General features: G+C 42.8%; 2 protein-coding genes across 4 annotated transcripts; both read left to right on the forward strand.

The window, feature by feature from the left end:
• The first annotated feature begins 2 nt into the window (after positions 1 to 2).
• lgalsla (lectin, galactoside-binding-like a) lies at positions 3 to 1,484 on the forward strand. The gene is made up of 5 exons (XM_028973564.1): positions 3 to 117; positions 452 to 532; positions 617 to 705; positions 1,027 to 1,210; positions 1,286 to 1,484. Exons 1-5 carry the CDS (start codon positions 100 to 102, stop codon positions 1,427 to 1,429), a joined length of 516 nt encoding a protein of 171 aa, XP_028829397.1. The 5' UTR covers positions 3 to 99; the 3' UTR covers positions 1,430 to 1,484.
• An 826-nt stretch (positions 1,485 to 2,310) lies between these two features.
• On the forward strand, positions 2,311 to 16,569 carry aftpha (aftiphilin a). Of its 3 annotated transcripts, XM_028974547.1 has the most exons (11): positions 2,311 to 2,592; positions 3,768 to 3,825; positions 3,901 to 5,402; positions 6,604 to 6,758; positions 7,286 to 7,412; positions 7,499 to 7,555; positions 7,713 to 7,835; positions 8,052 to 8,112; positions 8,544 to 8,627; positions 9,228 to 9,351; positions 15,154 to 16,569. In XM_028974547.1, exons 2-11 carry the CDS (start codon positions 3,774 to 3,776, stop codon positions 15,296 to 15,298), a joined length of 2,430 nt encoding a protein of 809 aa, XP_028830380.1. In that variant the 5' UTR covers positions 2,311 to 2,592; positions 3,768 to 3,773; the 3' UTR covers positions 15,299 to 16,569. The 3 variants fall into 3 exon arrangements, with proteins under 3 accessions (XP_028830380.1, XP_028830379.1, XP_028830381.1); XM_028974546.1 differs by having other exon boundaries at positions 2,314 to 2,592; positions 3,768 to 5,402; XM_028974548.1 differs by lacking the exon at positions 8,544 to 8,627 and having other exon boundaries at positions 2,314 to 2,592; positions 3,768 to 5,402.
• Positions 16,570 to 24,009: the final 7,440 nt, after the last annotated feature.

A 24,009-nucleotide genomic window follows, 5' to 3' on the forward strand; every position in this document is an offset into this window, starting at 1 on the left:
CAAACTGGGTCACAAAATCATTTTACTAGTTTACACGTAGCTTAAACAAAAGGTCTTTTTTATACCTCCGTACAGGTTTTATGCTGTTCTCCTTTCAAGATGGCGGGAAATAATTCTGTGAGTATCTGAAAATAAAAATATATTTTAGTTGCGAATCAACTTTTGTAACTTGTGAATGATTTTGTAACGATGAGAAAATCATGTATAGAATGATGACACAGATTACACTGCCATGAAAAGTCAACTAGCTCTGGCAATACCAAGTCAACTATGAAAGTCAACTAGCTCTGGCAATACCAAGCCTATCAATTTTACTCTAATCTCATCTGGGATTAGAGGTTTTGTGGTTTGAAAAAAATCCAACCATGAAAGAAATAATTCCCATAATTCATAAATGTACAATTCCTTTGTGTTACCATATGTGTTATATGGTTGTGGTATTTGTCTTTAGCCACAGATAAATGCAACACCAGAGAAATGTAACAGATCCTCCGGTCTGACCTCTCCGGAAAGGAAGAGCGAGCATCAATTGGTAATACAAATAATTTGAACTAGAATTGATCAACTGGTTCGTTTTAAATGAATGACTTCATTTTGCTTGTTTATCCTGACACAGGCAGTCCCTTTCAGTGGCCGCATCCCTAATGGCATGAGACCTGGGAAGAAGATAGTAGTAATGGGCATTGTAAAGCCCAAACCTGACAGGTGATGTGGACACACCCATATCAGTCAGATATGCATCAGTTTCAAGTATGGAATGCATTGTAAACAAACATGCTTGCAATGAATCTACTTAAACAACTGAATTATGCTAATTATTCCATTATCTAACCAACTGAAACATTTATATTTTAATGACCTTTTTGCTATGACTACATAAATAGTGTTTTCCCTTTTGGACCATTCTGGACCTCCAGTGTAGCTGTCTTGAGGAGCATAACCAGCATGACACACACTGGCCAGCATACATTTTATAAGTATCTAGCAGGGTAAGACCATCAATAATGGTTCTTTTTCAATTGACAGTTTTGAAATAAGTCTAACATGTGGGCGTGGCTTTGAAGTCAGTCCACCCCCTGATGTGGCATTACAGCTGTGTGCCCGGTTTAAAGAGCAGCAGTTTCTGCGCCGGGCCTGTGTGTCTGGAACCTGGGGCGAGGAGGAGAAACTCATTTCTTACTTTCCTTTCATTCAGGACCAGCCATTTCGGGTAAACTGACTGTAAACTGACAGATTTAGAGTTGATCGAGTGCTTGAGGCTAATTCTCGCTTCTGATTTGGACAGCTTGAGATACACTGTGAACATCAACGCTTCCGTGTTTTTGTGGATGGCCATCAGCTCTTTGACTTTTACCACTGTGTGAGAGCCCTACCTGCAATAGACACCATACTCATCACTGGAAGTCTCAGAATCACAAAACTTGCTTAAAGGTTATAAAGGCAAAAAAAAAAAAAAAAAAGGTTTAAGCCTTCAGTGGTATTCTGTGTACAATATTGGTGCTATTCACAGGACCAATATTGCCTCTACACACGGAGATAAATGCAATGAACTGAACATTTACTCAATTTACTAAATGTTACAAGCTAAAGGGGACACATAATCAATGTCCATTATGGTGAGGGACAAAGGATCAAAAAATGATGGTTAACCTTGATGGTTAAAAGCAGAGGACACATTTCGCTGTTTCACAATGACAATCACTTTCACTTTCATTAAAAAATATATACTTAGGAGTTCTGTCTTAGATTGAGATGATGTAAATGACTGTAAGAAGATCAGTATGCCAATTTAGGTATAAGTTAAACAACTGTAGAATTCTGTAAATAGCTAGTTATTTTATGTACTTTTAAATTATTTTGTTTAAAAATGTTGTATCATTCAAACTGGTGCAAAGATAATTAATGCTTTTAAATGATTAACATTGATGGTAATATATAAATATTTTAAATAAAAACGTTGATACATTGGACTGGAATTTTAGTTTTTTTTTTTCCCAGTGAGATGTCCATTTGTGGAGGACAGGAGTTTGGAGCAGTTGGATGTTACTTGAACTGCCGCCCACTGGGCAGAATATAGCTGTCCACTTCTGGCAGAACTCCATGAAAAAGTATACAGTTCTTTTAACTTACAGACAATTTAAGACAGAAATGCATAAATTGGGTATCTGTTTATGACAATAAAACTGTAAACTTGATTTTCCTTTAGAAGGGTGGGGATGTATTTTTTTTAAACATGTACTTAGGTGGAAATATAGGCCATATTAAATACCAGATCATCCATCCCCACCCTGTTATTCTCTTCCTGGTCAGCAAGGCAGCAGTGGATGGACCTGCACCGAACAATTCATCTCGACGCGCTGAGGCCGGGATGCTGGCATGCTCTCCACATCAAAGCTCTTGCATGCTGGGAAATAATCAGAAAGCGGCGGACCATACCATTACCGGAGGAGTCAGCCTTATCCCATGGATGCTGTTCAAATCCTGTCAGGCTTGTGCTCTGTTTGTTTTCTCTACGGCCGTCGTAGCCCGCGGCGTAAATGGCAGGTGTAGTCTTCTACTGAGCCGCGGAGATGAGCTGCCGAGGACCTTGAGGTATGAAAGCCGGATAATTCGGTTTTACGCCACACACCGGGATCTAAAGCCAGTTAGCCAGCGAAGCTAACGGGAGCTAGCCGGCTGCGTGCGTGTTGATGTTTCGAAACATTAAAACCCTGCTACCCTGCTAGCCAGCCGGACCAGCTAAACCATCTAGTTTCGCCATTGTAATGTTGGTGGGGTGGGGAGAGAAAGAAGATTTCGCCAACTCTCTCGCGGCGATAAAAAGTTTTTATTTGTTTGCTGTGCGACGTTATTAAGCGGAAGGTGCATGTTGTCATGGCCAGAGCAGCTAACAAGTTAGCAAGTTGTGGTCGGGCCCTGTATGTTTGAGCAGGCGGGCGAGGTTAAGTGGAACACATTTTCGGATTTTAGTGTGGATTTAATTTTTTTTGTGCTACAGTAGATGCATTAATGAAATGTCGTCGTTTGTTTTTGCTACAGTAGCTAGCTACGAATTAACAGCATGTCATTGTGTTGAAACGCTTGGTAAGGCTTTGGAGGGCTGCCTTCCACACTAGATCTCTAGTGTTGGTGACCAGCTGTCAGGTTTGATCGGAATCTCTGGTCCCCCAACTTTCACCACTACACTGTCGGTGAAAGACCTCTGACCTCCAGGTACTGTAATGTCCGTGTCGTTCGCAGTTTGCCGCTTAATAACGTGCAGATCTTACATCTAAAACCAGGGCAACTAGGGGAACGTGGAAGATAGAAGCCACGCCTCCCCCGGATGGAAATGTGTTCGGATGCAAAGTGTACAATTTTTTTATGACTTAAAACTGTACTTCTTTCGGGTTTTCTTGCATCGAACAGTTACATAAATTGTAAGGTGTTTATTTTTTATTTTGATTATTGGGCCAGGTATTTAGAATAAAATACACTACTGCCCTGGCTGCTCTTTCAACGGAAATGCAAATATATTTATATTGAAATATATTGCTATTTTACGTTCATTAATTGATCAGTCACGTTATTATTATTGCTGCAACAACACATGGAGTCCTCTGCGATGCTTACAGGGTTTGCTGGAAAAAGGACCACGTTGTCCCGTCTCTGCATCAAGAGAGAATCCAGCAGGACTGCGGCTGTAGCATCACAGAACAACACATAACAAGCATTTATATTTCTGGATCTAATTTGTGACTTTTCTCATATTTGTTTTCTGCCTTCAGGTGTGCATGTGCGGCTCTTCTGTGACCACGGCAAGCACAATGGAGCCTGATGTCATCCGTATGTACTCCTCCTCTCCGCCCCCCATGGAAGTCGGTGTCGACGATGACGATGACGAATTTGGTGACTTTTCAGGAGTGCCCAACAGCGTCAGCTTTTCTGAGTTTGAGACACCCGGCACCTTTGACCAGGCACCGGCTCTCACAGCCACATCACCCCCTGAGCTCAATAGTGGCGGCGTTGTTGGCTTTTCAGACTCTGCACCCATGATTGTGTCGGCAAAGCCTAATGGCATAATCCCAAGCCGGTCGGACAGCCCCTCGGGAAGGACGCTAAGCACGGAAGAGCTGAAACGTTTGTCTGAGCGTCACATGGGTTCTTTCCTAAAGGACAGTGACCGGACGGAGTTTGAGACACCTGACTGCAATGGGGGTGTGGACTCGTCAGGAGGGCTCACCAATGGTTTCTCAGCGTTCGGTGCACCTAAGACTCATGTTTCCCATGTTTCCTTGGACAATACTGCTACGAACTTTTCTTCAACTCAGAGCGCTGAAGATGACCACAAGGATGACTTTGCAGATTTCTCTGCGTTCTCTAACACTAACCAGTGTACAAACGAGTCACCAAACTGGGAAAAGCCATTTGCTGAGGAGTGGCAGACAGATGAAGGTTGCTCGCAGCTTGGTTATCCTGAAGAGCGAGCAGGAAGTTCTGAGGAGGATGGGTATGTTAGGAATGGCATTGTCTCAGAGGAAGAGCAAACAGAGAGCATCAGCAATGGGGAACGGGGCTTTGACACAACAAAGGGACAAAGGGACCCAGAAACTGACAGTTCATGTTGCAACACTAAAGTTGCAGTTACACACATTGCACAGGACACAGGTGCCCAGAACGGAAGAACACAAGGACCATCTGATGAGGAAGAGGAGGAGGACATTGTCTTGAGGAACAAAGAATTGGACATGAGCAGGCCAGGTGAGCATGTGGACGAAAAGCGTGAAAGTTCAGAAAATGAAACTGAAACGGAAACAGAGACCTCGTTTGGACGGCCACTGTCCACTGACGCCCTAGAGGAGTTCGGAGACTTCAGCACAACAGGGTCAGTTCCGTCACCACCACTGCAGGAGGAAATGGCCACACCTGCTGAGCACAGTCAGCTAGCTGATGACGATGAGGACTTTGGGGATTTTGGGGACTTTGGAGAGGTGACGTCCTTTGGTGGTGGCCAGGGATTTGCTGATTTTGACCAGCCTCTTGCTCTTCCAGACCAAGGAAACTCTGCAACAGACACATCAGCTTCAGTCTTGAGGGAATCTGCACTTTCAGAACAGGAGGAATTGTGCAACGTTGATGACTCTGGGGAAGTCCAGAATGCAGGTGTCACTGAGGGGAGTGAAGGGGACCAGTTGGGCGATTTCCCTGCAAGTGACAGTTTTGCGGATTTCAGTTCAGCTCCCTTGAGCAGGGATATGGCCGTGGAGGAAGGGGGATGGACTGCTTTTGACAAGCAGGAAGAGGACACAGGAGCAGAGACCTGGGCCAATTTTGGCGAGGAGCAGAGTACGGAACTTTCAGAAAAAGGCCAGGAGGAGTGGCAGGTGCCAGTTACTGATGGCAGCAGGAGGGACAGTTCTGCGGTAAGAGTGTCTATCTGACAGAAATGTGGAATAGATGCAGCCCTTTTTTTTGTCTCATTGGTGACCAAATACCTCAAAATGGAATTGTGCTATTTTGTTATTATAAATGATTAATTCACATTATAAACTCAGTATAATATGTATTTGCTGTAGTAGAGCACAATTTTGAAATTTATGTGAAACCCTGGAATTATTGTAATTACACATTTATTTCCTTTATGAGTATTGAAGCAACATTTCTTGGTGCTTTTAGAGGTTTGTTTGGGAGCTTATATTGTGCTCCAAAATCTTTTGATAGTAGGGGGGGCCGGTATATGGAATATACACTCCCTGCTGGGTCCCCTGCCATTTTGCTTCATTTTGTTCAGATGTCAGTAGAAAGATCGAGCTGACACTGTTTGCAGAACCCAAGTCTGCAGAATGGCAGAGGGGTGGTAGTAGCCTAGTGGGTAACACACTTGCCTATGAACCAGAAGACCCAGGTTCAAATCACACTTACTACCATTGTGTCCCTGAGCAAGACACTTAACACTAAATTGCTCCAAGGGGGACTGTCCCTGTAACTACTGATTGAAGTCGCTCTGGAAAAGGGCGTCTGATAAATGCTACAAATGTAAATGTAATGGCTTGATAGCGGTTGTTCATCCTGCATTGGAGTCTTTTTTTCCCAAATTCTCTCTTCCATTAACATCCAGGAAGATTAGTTACAGTACCATGTCTTGAAATCCTCTTGATCATGTTGTGCACAGTGGACAAAGCAACTTGAAGGTTTCTTGGTTCTCCATGTGTAGTGTGGCACACTTTCTTGGAGTTCTGTGTGAAATCATGCCAAATTTGGCATGCTCTGTTTTGTGTTCCAATGCACATAAAGGAAATAAACATGCATGTACCAAGTGTTCCCTGTTGAAAAATTCCAGAGGGGGGAGCAATAATTTCCACCATGACTGATGTATGTTTTCCCTGGGAGTGAGATTGCTAATTGTTTCACTCTTACAACTTAAATAGCTGAACGTGGCTGTGGAATTTGAAAACCCTCAGGAATGTTGCTGGACTGCTCTGTCTATGTTATTTTTTTAATCATTGCAAACACGCAGACGCAAAACTCCTCTTTGTAATACAGAAGTTTCTATTTATTAGTTCTGGAGCTCTCAAGTCGCAGTTTAATATGCACATGAACAGTAACGTATGTGTCATCCTGTAGGTTTCTCTGTTGTGTCAGCTGGAAAGACTGTTCCAGGTCTGTTTCCATGAAACTACAGTTGTTGAGGTGGTGGAGGACATGCTACCTCTCAAAAGCTTCCTGGAGCCTACTGATGAATCCCAGCCCCAGAAGGGAGAGGGTGCGGTTGTGAATGGGTAAAGGGAATGGCTCCATCCTCATTGGTCTTGTGTTATGGCACGGTTCCTGTTTCACGTTTTTTGTTTATTTTTTGCCACCAGAAAATGAATTTAATCACTTTCATGACCTCATGACTCAATATTGTGGAGTATAAAAGCATGTGTGTGTATGTGTACTAGCTAAAAGTCCAAATTCTATACACTGCTGGAGAATATGATCTACACAGAAAAGAGATTTTTTTTTTAAATAGCAGTTCTGTGTCCCCTAAAACTCTGTTCGGACGCAAGGCCAGATCGGATAGAAATGTCCCCATTTTAGGGGAATGTGTCCTCTGCATTTAAACCTGCATCACCAGCAGTGGGCAGCCATGAAAGGCTGAGAAGGGAAGTGTGTTTGTACGCTACCTTGATCAAAGGCTCCTCAGTGGCTACTTCAGATTACTGGTCTTCTTCCTTACCCACTAGACCCCCACTGCCCCAGTTGTCTGCCACCAGTTACATGTTTGGACCGTTAAAAACCATAATGGCCTATATGTGTTCTGCAGGGGTCTATGGACCGTGTGGCACCAGCTGCAGGACATCCACAATGCCTTTGGCCTCAGGTACCAGTGGGGAGGTTCCCATAGCAACAAAACACTTCTCTGTTCTCTAGGCATCGACACCAGGAATATTGTAAGTTGATTTGATTTGTAGATTGATGTCATGTTACAGCATATTACATTTAGACCTCACACGGTTTCTTTCATCCTTGGCCTTAGCTGTTTACTGGCCAGAAGAAGCAGCCAGTGATTGTACCCATGTACGCTGCTAGCCTGGTGAGTACTTCAGGTTCTTCAACTTAAATCCCTGTATAAAGGGAGATGATTTCTGTTCAGTAACGGCAGACAGTAGGGCTGTGCTCAGGGAGCATATAGTGCCGTGTCATCATGCCCACATTCTGTTGTCCCCTCTCCCTTTCTTCCGTGTGTACAGGGAATGCTGGAGCCCACCAAAGAGCCTATGAAGCCTGTCTCAGCTGCAGAGATGATTGCCTCTATAGCACAAACACCAGCAGCAGCTTCAGAGATGGGCAGCTGTCCATCATACACAGCACAGGTAACATCAGCAAACCGGTTTAATGGATACGCCTGAGCTCCAGCTGAAATAAAAGTTGGTCCCGCCATGGTCTTATAATTATAGTTTAACCTGTACATAAAACATGCATGGAACCTGTGGTAGCTCCTGCAATACCTTTAAATAAACTGTTATAATTATAATTATGATTATAGTATTGTAATTAGACCTGGCTGTTTCTAATTCCTTGTCCACTAGGAGGCACTACCACCTGTGCAGTTTGATTGGAGCAGCAGTGGCCTTACAAACCCCTTGGATGGTAGGTCCACTGATCCCTTTTCTGGCCCCAAACTGGGCGGCCAAAAAAATTCTATAAATGTTGCCCACTTTTAAACTGGACCACCTTCAAATATATATCGTTTTATTGTGTAGATATTGCCAATTCTTTTTAGAGGGCAAAAGAGACAGAAAAATCTGAAAAAAATATTGTCATTTAACATGCCATATACTATAGTCTTCTCAAATGAATTTAACTTGCAGGGTCATTAATATTTCATTCATACTAACTTTCCTATGTGAAATATTTGATGCTACCTTATAACTACTAACCATTTTTCTCATTAATAATTTCTGTTCCTACTTTCTACAACTTTCCCCTTATCTTTATATTCGCACAAACATATCTGGCTTTTTTACTCCTTTCATTTTCATTCTTTCTGGGTATGTCTTGCCTTCCCATTTGGCCTCTAGCCAGTGGAGGTTCAGCTCTTCTTAACCTGGACTTCTTTGGACCAGTGGAGGAGTCGGCCTCTAGCAGCGCCACTTCTATCCCAGGTCAGCCGCAGCATGATATCACACTCCTCTTCTTGGAGTTGTTATAACATCTTATTTAATTTGATCTCTTTTTGTGCTTAATTCTGTACTTTAAACCCATGCTTTATCATCAACTTATTAAATTACAGTCTGTTAATGGCCTTCAAATAATGGTAGCTTTAAAAATAACAAAATCAGAACACATACTTAGGGTGACACAAATATAGTGTCAATCTCATGGCATGCACCATTCAGTTACATACAGTGTATCCAGAAAGTATTCACTGTGCATCACTTTTTCCGCATTTTGCAGAAATATTTCACATTTTTCCTCAGAGTTCTATACACAACACCCCATAATTTCAACGTGAAGCACGATCCGCACAAACTGCTTCCCGGGTGCCTGTCATGGCTGCCCACTACTCACTAATGGTGATTGTTAAAAGCAGAGGACACATTTCACTGTGTCATTGTGTTCTGGGCTGCAGTGTTTCACAATGACAATCACTTCACTTTCTACTGATTGGCTTTTAATACAGACAAAATGTAAACCAACCATGGCTTTGCTGCAGATCCAGTTTTCAGATATTGAAGCTGTTTTGTGTGTCTGTTTCCATGAAGGTGTGGACCCAGAACTGTATGAGCTCACCACAGCAAAGCTGGATCAGAACAGCACCGGCAGCCGTGTAGCTGATGCGTTTGCTCGCCTCATGTCCACTGTTGAGAAGAACAGCACTTCCACCAGGTCAGGTCCGGCTTCACACACAGGATAAAACAGAATTCTAACACAATATGGTGGAGAAAACATCCTTCTAAGACCAAGTGCAGTTCCAACAATGTGAATCTACCTCTCCTAAACTCAAAATACTATTATTCTTTAAATATTTTGTGATTTTACCCATGGACAGAGCTGAAGAAAAAAAAATCAAATGAAGTAAAAGTATCGTTACTTTCCTCAAGTAAAAGTAAAAGTACCAATCTACTTGAGTACAAGTAAAAAAAAACAAAAAAAAAACTTTCTTTCAACACGTCGTTTTAATTGAACGGTGTAATATAAGGTGGTATAATGTACAAAAACTATGTTCAGACCACTTCATAAAACATTCTTAAATGCCGTTGCCCAGTAAAATACCAAGTTCTGAATTTTATGGTCCTACTCAAACATTACAATAAAGAGAAAATGTGCCTTGAAACTCAAAAGTGAGCTCAGTTGCATACTGTTTCCCCTGATCGTTCTTGAGATGTCTGTGAAGATTCTCAGTCATCCAAGTGAATTTGTCTGAAAGTCATGGCAACTGGACTTTCTTTCTTTAATGTAGAGACATTTCATTCTGCATCCACAGAACTTTGTCAATCTGAGGGAAGTTGGCTTGTGCCCACAAATTTATCCTCCACCCATGTCCACCAGGTTGGCCACATTTAATGACCCGCTTAATGGGGGCATGAGGAGCTGCCAGGGCGGGTCTCTCACATCCACCCACCCCCCACCCCCCTGCCTTTGTTTCACTTAACGAGCCTATTCAAGGTCAGGAATGAGGTGAAACCAACCTGGAGGATAAATTTGTTGGCACAAGCCAACTTCCCTCTACTTTAAAGAAAGAAAGCCCAGTTGCCATGATTCAACTTTCAGACCATTCTTGAGATGGTTCTGCATCATATAAGTCTATATAAGGTCCCATAGTTGAATGGTCATGCCAGAGCACAAACCAAGCAAAAAGTTAAAGGAATTGACTTTAGACCTCTGAGACCGGATTGTCTCGAGGCACAAATCGGGGGAAGGTTACAGAAAATGTTTCAGCTGCTTTGAAGGTCACAGTGGCCCGCATCATCCATAAGTGGAAGAAGTTCAAAAACACCAGGACTCTACCTAGAGCTGGGCCACACCCTAAACAGGGCAACTGGGGAAGAAGGTCACTCTGTCAGAGCTCCAGAGTGGACCGAGGAGAAGCTTCTAGAAGGACAACTATGTCTGCAGGGCCTGTATGATAGAGTGGCCAGGTGGAAGCCACTCCTTGGAAAAAAGTTTGCCAAAAGCCACGTGAAGGACTCTCCGACCATGAGAAACAAAACTCTCTGGTCCTTGGTATGAATGCCAGATGTCACATTTGGAGGAAACCAGGCACCGCTCATCACCAGGCCAATATCATCCCGACAGTGAAGCATGGTGGTGGGGATGGTTCTCAGCTGCAGGAACAGGGAGACTAGTCAGGAGAGAGGGAAAGCACACAGCCAAGATATGAAATAAGTGGCTTCAGGACAACTCTGTTAATGTCCTTGAGTGGCCCAGACTTGACTCTTGACTTTATATCATAAACGGCTCAATCTCATCTGGCCACGTACCATCCGCCTTCAAAACAGCCAGGGTTCTTCCAATCCTAAAGAAACCCACTGCTGATCCTACAGACATTAACAATTACAGACCAGTTTCCCTCCTCTCATTTCTATCCAAAATCCTTGAGCGCTGTGTCTACAACCAGCTATCACTCCATTTATCACAGAACAACCTCCTGGATCCTAACCAGTCTGGCTTCAGAACAGCTCATTCCACCGAGACTGCCCTTTTGGCGGTTACTGAGCAGCTACATGCAGCCAGATTGGCAAAACTGTCATCAGTTCTTATTCTCCTTGACCTATCTGCTGCATTTGACACCGTTAACCACAAGACTCTCTTGTCAATCCTGAAGAGGCTTGGAATTCGGGGCTCAGCATGGCAGTGGTTTGCTTCCTACCTTGATGAGCGATCTTACCAAGTGACTTGGAAAGGATCCACCTCTACCTCACGTAGACTCTCCACTGGTGTCCCTCAAGGCTCGGTGCTAGGTCCTCTCCTTTTCTCCCTCTACACGAGATCACTTGGTGAGGTCATTTCCTCACATGGATTATCCTACCACTGCTATGCTGACGACACACAACTCCTCTTCTCCTTTCCTCCCTCTGATCTTCATGCTGCTTCCAAAATCTCTGCATGTCTAACAGACATCTCGTCTTGGATGGCAGCCCATCACCTCCAACTCAATCCCACCAAAACTGAACTAATATTCATTCCAGCAGATTCTTCACCACATCAGGATCTTGCTATTTACCTAGACAACTCGCAGCTCTCTCCTTCTGCAACAGCCCCCAACCTTGGCGTAACAATAGACAACCAACTCTCCTTCTCAACTCACATTAGCAATCTTTCCCGCTCATGTAGATTCCTTCTCTACAATATCAGACGAATCCGCCCTTACCTGTCAACCCAGGCCACCCAACTACTGGTTCAGTCCTTAGTAATCTCACGACTGGACTACTGCAACTCCCTTCTAGCTGGTCTACCACTATGTACCATCCGACCTCTACAACTCATACAAAATGCAGCAGCACGACTGATCTTCAACCTTCCCAAATTCTCCCATACCACCCCTCTGCTACGTTCCCTTCACTGGCTCCCAGTAGCTGCACGCATCAGGTTCAAAATACTGATGCTGGCCTACAAAGCCAAACATGGAGCAGCACCATCCTACCTCACAGCCCTTATTACACCCCGCACTGCACCTCGTCTACTCCGAGCCTCCAGTACTGCTCGCCTGGTCCCTCCATCTCTGAAGGTAAAAGGAAAACATTCATCTAGACTCTTCTCCGTCTTGGCCCCTCGGTGGTGGAATGAACAGCTCAGTCACTGAGCACCTTCAAACGACAGCTCAAGACCTTCCTCTTTAAAGAATATTTAGATTAAATTGTAATTTTCTTGTCAAACTTTGTGTACAGAATCTACAACAGAGTGAATTAAATAGATGTATTCATAGTTGGGGTCCTAGTGAACCGGAATTGATCTCTTCATCGATGGTAACTTGAAAGCACGTTGTAAGTCGCTCTGGATAAGGGCGTCTGCCAAATGCCGTAAACGTAAATGTAAATGTAAATGTTGACTCCGATTGAACATCTCTGGCGAGATCTTAAAATGGCGGTGCACAAAAGCTCCCCATCCAACCTGATAGAGCTTTAGAGGTTCTACAAAGAGGATTGGGCGAAACTGGCCAAGGATAGGTGTACCAAGCATGTGCCATCATGTTTAAAAAGACCTAGAGACTGTAATTGCTTCCAAAGGTATATCAACATAGTATTGAGCAAAGGCGGTGAATACATGTGATGTACATGTGCTTTCTAATTTTTTTAAAATTTGTAATAAATTTGCTAAAACCTCAAGTAAACTTTTTTCACATCGTCATTATGGGGTAGAATAGAGGAAAAATGCATTTAATCAATTTTGTAATAGGGCTGAAAACAAACACGCTGTGAAATAGTTTCTGGATGCACTGTATAGAGTATTTTACTTAATACCACATGCTTTCAGGCTGCAGGCCTGTAAATGTTTAGGATACAGACACTCAGCATTGAAAAGCTGATGCTATTTATCTGTGTAACATTCTCTAACAGCAGTCAAGTTGTTGTTTGTGTGAAGCAAATTGTGAATTTGTTATAACATTAAAACAGAAGATGACTTACTTTGTGCTTGAAGTGTGCTTCCCTTTCTATGGATCACCTTTGTCCTCTATCTTCTAAACCCAAAAGGACTTCTCCCGCTGCACCCTGGCTCTCTGATACATTGCGCAGCAATCGAAGAGTACTATGACCAGTGGAGAGAAGAAATCACAGCTTGACTTAGGCCTACTGTATTACCAGAATCTTCTACACAAATTTTCCGCTAACCTCACTGCTGCTAAAACTGCTTTCTACAAGGCAAAACTCGTAGCCTCTGCCCACAACCCTCAAAAACTCCCCAACATATTCTTATCTCTACTCAACCCTCCGACTCCCCCTGCCCCTTCTTCCCTGACTGCTGATAATTTTGCCAACTTCTTCACAGGGAAGATTGAAAAAAATCTGTGAGACATTATCCACCACAAATCCTTCTCTACCCTCTGAAGATTCTACAATTGCTCTAAATCAGTTTTCTAAGCTCACATCAGATGAAATCATTCAGAGCATATCTACAGGCAATCCAACCACCTGTTCACTAGATCCAATCCCTTCCACAATGCTCCAGACCATCTCTTCTGACCTCATCCCTTCCATTTCTTATATCATAAACAACACATCCATATATCACATCCAACCATGTACCATGTAGACTCTCCACTGGTGTCCCTCAAGGCTCAGTACTAGGTCCTCTCCTTTTTTCCCTGTACACGATATCACTTGGTGAGGTCAACACAGGCCACCCAGATACTGGTTCAGTCCTTAGTAATCTCACAACTGGATTACTGTAACTACTTTCTAGCAGGTCTACCTCTATGTACCATCCAACCTATACAACTAATACAGAATGCAGCAGCATGACTGATCTTCAACCTTTCCAAATTCTCTCACATTGCTACATTCCCTCCACTGGCTCCCAGTAGCTGTATCCATGAACTACTCGCCTGGTCCCTCCATCTCTGAAGGTAAAAGGAAGACTCTCATCTAGACTCTTCTCTTTCTTGGACACTCGGTGGTGGAATGAACTTCCACTTGAGGTCAGAACAGCTCAGTCACTGAGTATTTTCAAACGGCAGCTCAAGACCTTCCTCTTTAGAGAATATTTAGATTGAGTAACTTTCTTATTGTCTAACTTATGTACAGAATATACAACAGAGTGAATAAAATGATTTTATTTATAGTTGGGGGTCCTAGTGAACCAGAATTGATCTCTTCATCGATGGTAACTTGAAAGCATCACTCTGGATAAGGGCGTCTGCCAAATGCCATAAATGTAAATGTAAAATACTTGGGTAAAAATGTACTTGATTTAAAATGACCTACAACTTAAATTACAAATTACTCTGAAAAACTACTCAATTACAATAACTTGAGTAATTGTAATTTGTTATTTTACACCTCTGCTCTTGGATTATAGTCCCCGTCCTATAACGTTTTTCTATGTAGGTGTTGTGTTGGAAGCAGCTGATTGCGATTTTTATTGCCTGCTCAGGTGTTGCATGTGTAGTTGTTTTTGGCGGCCTGTATTAATTTTAGTCTTTGGGTCAAGCTGTCATTTTAGTCTTTATTAGTCTTTGTCATGTCCAGACTAATTTTAGTTTAGTCAAGTTTCTGTCAGCTTAACTTTTATGTATTTTAGTCTTATTTTAGCCAGAATTATACATTTAGTTTTAATTAACAAAAACTGATGACCTTTTAGTACAGTTTTAATTTTTTTATTGTTTTTTTTTTTTTTTAAATGCAATTGTAGTACAAGTACCTAGTAGAACAGACATAAACAATTTCTTTTAGTCAAACCCATTTCAAAATTAAAACAAGGTTATCTTATTGTTATTTTGATGTTATCGTATACACTCAAGAATACTTTACATACATTCCAGTGGCCATTTTCCTCCATGTGTTTTTTGAGTCATCTCCCAGCCATCTGATAAGCCACCACAATATATCTGTACCCACCACAAGCATTTTGAAATATAAATTGCGTGTACAATTTCTGTGACTAAGATCTTTCTCGGTTCAGGACTGTCTCTCTGCACTGTGGTGCACTGGCTGTGTGTTTAATACTCCAATCTCGATTCTGCTCCTGCAGGAAACCCAGAAAGGAAGAGAACCTGAGTGAGGAGGCTCTGAAGGTGATCTGCAGCCTTCCAGACTTGTCCTTCATGCAGGCCAAAGTGCTCATGTTTCCAACCACGTTAACCCCACTGGCCTCCTCTGAGCCTATGCCGGATTGAACCTTCCCCCATCTGGATTTATTCTGCTCGTCTCAATCAGTTTCCTCCATGCATCCACCCATTTATTTCTTCATCTATTGGGGCTTGGTCTGTTTTTGGTATTTTTGCTGCCAGGTGTCATTGTTTGGTTCTCCTGACATTTGGTTGCGTTAAACTAGGCACTCATTCTATATACCACACGAGAGTAGCTTCTTTGATTCTCTCTTTTTTATTTAATTCGATTCTTAGATCATTTTATTGTGACCAAGCATTAGTCATTTGTCCTTAACGGGGGAAAAAAGTGGCAGATCTGGAAAAAGTGATACTGTTGGGGAAAAAGCAACAACCATTATTTATCATGTTGCTAGGCAATTTGTTAATGTTAATTGTCATTAGATGAATCAGTGTGTATATAATCAGGGATTGTCTTTTGTCATGTTTTTCCTCTGTTTTTATTCTATGAGGTGTGGGTGAGCTGTGCGTGTTTGTGTGCGTGTGTGAGTTTATGTAAGGAAACACTGGACAAAGTCCTTCAAGCAAGGCGAATAGAAATGATGTACATGTGTGATATATATGTATGTATATATGTATATACACACATATATATAAAATGACTTGAATACCACACTGCCTGCAAAATCCAACCGAGTGTTTTTCATCTTGTGTTTCTGAGAGCCTATTTTTAATGTTTTACCCTCTTCTGTTTTCACCCATATGTTAATTTCAGGGTCTCTTTTGGATGTCCACTATGACTACGCTTCATCAATGACTATCACTGAGGCAGTGACAATGGGCTTAGTATGTTTCTGATGTAATAGTAGAATGGTGGGGTCATTTTTTTTTTATGTTAATTTTAGTTTTTTGATCTGCTGGTTTGTTGTATTTCTGAAGGAATCAATGTGTACATATATGAAGGCAAGAGGCTTCCAACACTAGGGAACAAGGGACCAATTTCTGCTTCCATTTGTCAGATTATGTTGTTTGTTTGGTTCATGCAGTCATTTAGGCACTTTTTTTTTTTTTTTTGCTTGTTTGATCACTGTCAGTGTATTCCGTGGAGGATTTTGCACATTGTAATGATGAAGTGGATGTACTGTCATAGTTCACTGTGGCTGACGGTGGTGTACAGCTAAAACTATGGCCTGTAAAATGTATGGGAAAATTCCTATGGAAAACAAGTTCACTTGAAGAGCCTGTACAGAAATGTACGTGCATGCCCGGGTTCTTTTCCAACTTAAAATGTGTAAATTTACTTTTAGTGTACACAAGATTAAAAGAGGTAATTTAAGAGATATGTAGGCTGTTTTGGTGTCTTCAGTGCCTCAGAATCCTGGTTTATGGGAAGATTTCTCCATTTGTGTATTGTCCCCCCACTTTTCGATTTTTGTCTCTAACAAATCAGCCTTGATGCATAAACATTTAGTCAAACCAGGAACAATCAATAATACTATTTCAGAATATTTACAGATTTAGCTTTTTGGTTGTTAACTAGGAAAAACTTGCCTTTTTTGTACAGCTGCACAGCTGTACATTTTCACTTCACAATGACAGCTGCCTGCCTTATGTCAGAACGAGTATATGTCGTGTCTTGACTGACTGTACAAATGTTTGTTTATAATTCATACTTTCACCAAGCATGTAGAAATAACACATGTTTCACTCTGGCACGTTCGCAGAAAAGCGATTAAATATAATTTAGTTGTGAAAATGTTGTGAAAAAAAAAAAAAAACACAAACAAACTACAATACTACTTGGATCAATCATGAAAAATCCCTTTATACATTTGAGGACACTTGGCATAATAAATGTGTTGCATTTAGGAGCATAAATACATAGGTGAGATGAGCATGAAATAACTTCCACAGTTTAGTTCCTTGAAGTGTTGCTGGGTTCCTGGATTTTTCTTCCGAAGAAAAAATCCAGGTTACTCATGATCCAACCAGAAGCTTCATAAAGTTGATTAAAATCCATTTTGAAAGGCTGACTGGGCCACGCCTGCTGATCCCAGCCCACCATCCCCACAGGTGGACAGAGTCCTTACAAGGTCCTCTGCAATGACCAGAGACACCACCTTGGAAGAGCCTGTGTTTGAAGAGCACAAGTTCAAGTTCAAGTGGATGTGTCAATGTCAGTGAAGAGGAGGTCGTCCAGTAACTCTTCTTTGATGTGACATGGCGTGTTTGCTATAAGCACGTGGTGCTGGAGCCGCACCACTGCTGAAGATAAACTAAATGCTTTAATCCCACTATAAGCTTTTCAGTCTGGCTTCAGGAAACATCACAGCTTCATCAACAACCTCCTCACCTCTAGAAATATCAGCATCCTGATTTTCCATCTCAACAGCCTCATTAATACTCAAATCTTTATCTGAATTTATTACATTTACAGCATTTATCAGACGCCCTTATCCAGAGCGACTTACAATCAGAAGTTACAGGGACAGTCCCCCCTGGAGGGTTAAGTGTCTTGCTCAGGGACACAATGGTAGTAAGCGGGACTTGAACCTGGGTCTTCTGGTTCATAGGTGAGTGTGTTACCCCTAGGCTACTACCACCCCTTATTACTGGTATCTGCTTTCAATCATATTTAACAAACAGAATGGCTCAAACCAGCAACTGACCTTCTGTCAATCAAGGTGTGTCTAAGGCTTTGTGTTGGGACCACCACTCTTCACCATCCACCATTGTGGACTCTGCTTCCACTTCTAAGCACCAACGCATCTACTCAGCTCTCTGGTCAACTATTCAAAAACCAAGTCTTGGTTTTGTTCCATTTTGTTCCAGTTCCATAACACAGGCATTATTTTAATCACAAATAAAATCCATCACTAAATCTGTATTTTACTAAATCTCTAGGCTCTGGTCTTTGCTAACTAAATTTGCTGCTGAAGCTCTTGTTTCGTCACTACCCACCTAGATGCCATGGCTTGCTGTTTGTTGAAACTGCTTGGCACCATTCCTATGTTAATTCCGGATTTCCTGCAAAATCCTCCTCCTGACATACCTACATACCCTTGCTCCCCAGCACCTATCAGACACACTACTCCACAATAAACCAAGTGATACTCCTCTTTAGAAAAACCTCTCTTCTGAAGTCCAAAATTCCAAATAACCTCCTACAATCTCACATTTTCTCAAAGGTATGTTCAGCGGCCTCGTGTTTTGCTGTAGTACGAATTACATTGCAGGCATCTGGAGATGAACGGTAAATTTTGCAAGAAGAGACAACGTTAATGACAGCAGAGGAAATCTGTTCTTTTTTCGGGAGGAAATCAACAATAAGCGCTACATGGAGAAGTGGAAATGATCACTAGTAATGAGACAGTTACACACGTGACCTGAACCCATGTGAGGATGTCAGGTATCATATGACTGGTTACCAGGCACATGGAGCTGCGGCTGCGGTACAAATTTGACCTCTGCCGCCCTCGGTTCCGAGCCCAGCTTCAAGATGGTTTGGGGTGAGCTGGACCGCAAAGTGAAGGCAAAGCAGCCAACAAGTTCTAAACACCTCTGGGAATTTCTTCAAGACTGTTGGAAAACCATTTCAGGTGACTACCACTTGAATCTCATCAAGAGAATGCCAAGAGTGTGTAAAGCAGTAATCGGAGCAAAGGGTGGCTAGTTGAAGAACAAAACCTTTTTAAAACTTTCAGTTGCTCGCTTTCAAGACCCCCAAAGCCTTTTTCAGCGTTTATCACGACCTTTTCATCTCGAACTGCTACTTTTTATTGTTAAATTTGATAACTTACTACAATTTATCTTGCTTTTTCTTGCAGGATATTGTTGTTGCGTGTTATTGTTGTGTTATTAACACTTTTTTTTTTTTTCAGCACCATGAGCATATCTCCCCACCGGGCTGTAGAGCCCTGGATGCCAAGAAGGATGATGGCGACACGTGGCCTTGTTAGTGGAACGCTGCGGCTGCTGCTCCACCTTCGCACGGCGCTGAATAAGACCACCAGCAGCTGGAGAAGGTGGCGGTGCTGAACATCACCACCAAGGAGCGGCTGCTGCTGGTGGTCGACGCCGTGCTCAACAAGGCCGTCACGGAGCTCGCGTTCTCCGGGCTGTACGCGCAGCTGTGAGCCGCCCTGCAGTGGCTCTGCGTCCCCTCCGCCACCAGCCCCGGAGTCTCCGTGACCTTCGGCGGCGTCCTGCTGAGCCGCGTCTGGAGGGAGCAGGCGGAGCCCCGCAGCGCCAACTGGGAGCTCTTTCGGGTGAACCTGGTGGCGGAGACCATCGTCCACAGCGCCACCCAGAAGCTTCTCCAGAACCCCACCAAGGAGAGCCTGGAGTGTCTGTGCGGCCTCCTGCCACGGCCTGGAAAGATCTCGGGTGGAGCGCTACTTCTGAGGAGGAGAACCTCGTTCCAGCTGCGCTTCAGGCTGCAGGACACGCTGGACGAGTGCAGCCACCGACTCTGCAGGCAGGAGAAGGCGGTGAAGAGCAGGGAGTGTCCGGTGGAGGGAACGCGGCTGTGCGCCATGGATGGAGAGCAGGAGTAAAGGCGCGTCTGGGCCCGAGAACAGCGCCACGATGCGTTTAAACACTCCACTTATTTTATTTCAATCTATTATTTCCAATTGGTACTGACCAAAATTATAGAAGATAATTACATTAGTCTATTTATTTCATCATTCATCATTTTCAATCATTTAAATATTTTAAGCTTTTAAATTGGTAACTAGTTTGCTTAATTGGCAACAACTACATCAATTAACATGAGCGATGCGACCTGACCAGTCCTAGAGTGAAACAAGCCCAACACGCAGAGCGATAATTACATAAATTAAAATTAGAATAGTATTAGTGGTAGTAATCCTATTGTATCCTGTAGTTTTAGTAGTTAATAGTAATAGTATTGTAGAATACACTCTGAGGCATGTTAACTGGGGAGAAAACTCTCCCAAAGCCAAACACATCCGGTTCAACCTCAAAAGCAAACCTCTCGACAGACGGCTGAGTTTCTTTACCACGTTCCACTTCTCCCCCCTTTCTGCTCTCATCCGTGGTGCACTCACTACCTTATCCTCCTGAGAGGAAGGAACTACTGAGTGGGTTGGTCTCTTTTCCAGACCTCATGTGTATATATGTTTGTGATTGTATAGGATGGCCCGGAGGTGATTTTCGCTGTGACCAAAGGGCCTTTCAACTGCCTTTGTCACATCTGGTCACTGGGCATCACTGCTATAGAAATGGCAGAAGAGCAGCCTCCCAATACCAATATGGACCAGGAAATGTAATCCAGGAGCAGTAAGCATCACTGGTGAGTCCATTTTATGGGTCATTCAGCAAGGGATTAACCTCAAACTCTTACACACATTCAGTAATCCTGTAGCCTCATGGTGGCGCTGCTGGATAAGATGGAGGAGGAGAGGCAGATTGGGACTGAGAGACACTCATCAGAACATGGGGTTTCATTTGGTCTGCTAACTAAAACAGTCCAGACCTGCTTTTATTCTTCTGAACAGGTCCTCTGTCCCATCGTCTAGTTCTGCTATAATGTTGTGGTGGTAGAATTGACAGAAGGTTATATGGGTGTGGGGTGGATAATTTGAACATTCTTAACAAATGTATACCTTTGCATGTGGAGCTAAAGCAAAATGTTCTCTCATACGGTCCAGAGTGTTATATGTCTTGATCACAGAAAATGAGTAAGATAACAAGAGAACATCCAAAACCTGTTCTTAGTAGGAATTAATACGGTGTTCATAGTAAATCGTTTTCTGCCATCCTTTCTAAGAAAACCAGGCAGACGGTCATTCCTGAGGACCAGGAGGAGGAGGAGGAGAGGCAGCAGAGGACAAAGCAGTGTCACATGATTCCATCCATGTGACTGGGAGCAACACGGAAATTGGCAAGATGGCCTCTGCCACCCGCTCAGTCATTGATTGACACACGTCAACGAGACTCGGCTCCACTCTTTCTTTGAAAAGTAAGACCGCTCCTGACCTTATCTTATCCTCTCTCCTGAACTCCTTCCTCTCGTTCTGTCTCGTCCTATCCCATCCTAAATTGTACTCTAACGCGAACGACAACATCTGTGTGGTGTTGCGGCTTACGCCGGTTCGCATTCGCATATTAAGTCGGAGGGAACTTACCTGCCTCCTTGCGTCCCACCGCACCGGGGTTCCTCGTCTCCTCCTACACGTGCTCATGTTCTGATGGGAGAGGTGACTGCAGAGCTGGCCAGATATATTATTACAGCATATTATATGTTTTGCATACAACATTTATTTCATATATAGCCTATAATCACACACAGTATGTCTCTGTTACAGATCCCAGTGCCTCGAGACTGTGACAGATTTAAAATGTGTATTGGTTTGTGGGTTGGGTCTGCTGTTTCTGTATTTAACAGCAAACACAAGCAGGAATCATCAGTGTCTTTCGCCCGTGCAGGCATTTCTTTATCTCAAGAAAATATATTTTACACTCAACTTTACAAACACTTTACATATACTCACTTCCTGAATTACATCACGTTTTCAGTCCTCTCACAGGTTAATCTCAGTGAAATATTTCAACAGAAATACATATTACTCGAATATTACATTCATTCAATAGCTGCTATACCCCTTTACAGAATCAACAGACATACATACTTTCAACCCATCGAACAACCATTTTCATAATAGTACAAAACAGTTTCAACTCAATATGAATGCAATTATTAATTTCAAAAGCATCTGGAACAGAATCTTTCCAGTATTTTCCCATCCCACAGCACATCAGTGGTCTTAACATATGTACACATACACATAAAAAATACTCAATCTACTTGGCAGAAGTAACATGAACAATGAAGCACGCATCGACAACTCTTATGAGTAATTTCTCTATTATACCCGACGGGTGTATTTAGAAATAGTGGTGCACTATACTAACCTGTATTTAACAGAGGAATCATTTGTGTTGTTCACTCGTGCAGGCGTTTCTTTATCTGAAGAAAATACCGCGAGAAAATACCAATGACCCAGTTGCTGGTTCGAATCCAAATCTGCCAAAGTGCCACTGAGGTGCCACTGAGCAAAGCACTGTCCCCACACATTGCTCCCCGGGTGCCTGTCATGGCTGCCCACTGCTCACACAGGGTGATGGGTTAAATGCAGAGGACACATTTCACTGTGGCAGAAGTGGCAATCACTTCACTTCACTTCACTTCTGCACACAAGGAAAAACTCCACTTAGTGATACAGAGAGGGACCCTCCTTCCAGGATAGAATGAACCTGTGGTTGGTGTCAGTGCAGGGTTGGTAATGATTTGTCCATCTTTGGAGGTACTGGGCAGTGCAGAGAAGTTTTAGTCCAGTGTCATGGTGTACATTACATGTCCATTATAATGCCATGGGTCCATTTGAAGATCTCTTTAGTCGTTATGGTGGTGGTGGCCATGGGGACCCTCTGGTATATTTCACCAGTCTTATCTAGTCAGCAGTTCATTGGCAGGAACCAGGATTCCTCTGGAGGTGGTCTGGGGGCATGGTTCAGTGCCTCAGAGAGAACAAACAGTAGCAGACGGTGGTATTGTACAACTGGTAAAGAAATACATGGTTATAGTGGTACGTTTGTACAACAGTGGCTCTGTAAATTAGATTTTTTTTTGCCAGAATTGCTCAGTTCCCAGACAGTGGGTGTGTCCTCTATTAATGCATTACTGCAATGTGTTTTTGTTCTAGTTTAAAATAACTAGAACTATTGCCTTTATTCTTATTTTGTGTCTCCGGCAGCTCGTGTGTTTTGTTGCAGTTTGCCAGGAGATTGCACATATCACTCAGCTGGTAGCCAGGCAGCGTAACTCCAGGAAGACTGGCCGCTCTCAGCTGGTCAACTGGCACATGAGGGTGAAGCCCACTTCCACCTACGATGGCCGCCAGCCATCCCAAATTATAAAAGCCACAACATTTATTTAGTAAAAGAGAGACAAGTTTACTAGATTGGTGTACAAGGTCAGCAGTGAGGTCCACGCACAAACGTGACGTGCAAAAGTGACGTGCAAAAAGTGATACAAATGATTTATTTTTTTTTTAAAGTGCAGAATGCCACGTTGGACACGTAGCTAGTTTAACCAGACCAGGAACTGGTGGTTTAAATGTATTGTTTAAATTATTCATAACCAAAGCTATAAAAAATGTTTCCCAATGTAACTTCTGAATGTATGTGTATGCATATCCACGTCTGTATATTTATTCATATATAGACAAATAGTGTATTGATCAATAAAGGCTTAGTAATTGTCACATTGGCGGATGTTTGATGTTTACCTATATTGCCTATTGTCCACAGCAAGGCCACGGATGTCTCTGAGACAGTCTCAGTACACAAGTCATTCCAATTATGGCACAAGCATTTACATTTCATTTACATTTGCAGCATTTATCCAGAGTGACTTACAATCAATATTTACAGGGACAGTCTCCCTGGAGCAACTCAGGGTTAGGTGTCTTGCTCAGGGACACAATGGTAGTAAGTGGGATTTGAACCTGGGTCTTCTGGTTCACAGGCGAGTGTCTTACCCACTAGGCTACTACCACCCTACAAGCCATCAAACCAGGAACAAAAGACCCAGTAACCAGGCGATGATTGCAAATAGCCACTCAGGTGTGTACCAGCCAAACATACAGAATCTGCAAATGCCCAAGCCTGGATCACTGATAGAGAGGTAAGCGAGTTTTACATTTATCTTTTGGAAAATAGTTGTACAGTTTGTTTAAATGTTTTATATTGCT

The sequence above is a fragment of the Denticeps clupeoides genome, chromosome 3, assembly GCF_900700375.1.
Source record: "Denticeps clupeoides chromosome 3, fDenClu1.1, whole genome shotgun sequence".
Lineage (NCBI taxonomy): Eukaryota > Metazoa > Chordata > Actinopteri > Clupeiformes > Denticipitidae > Denticeps > Denticeps clupeoides.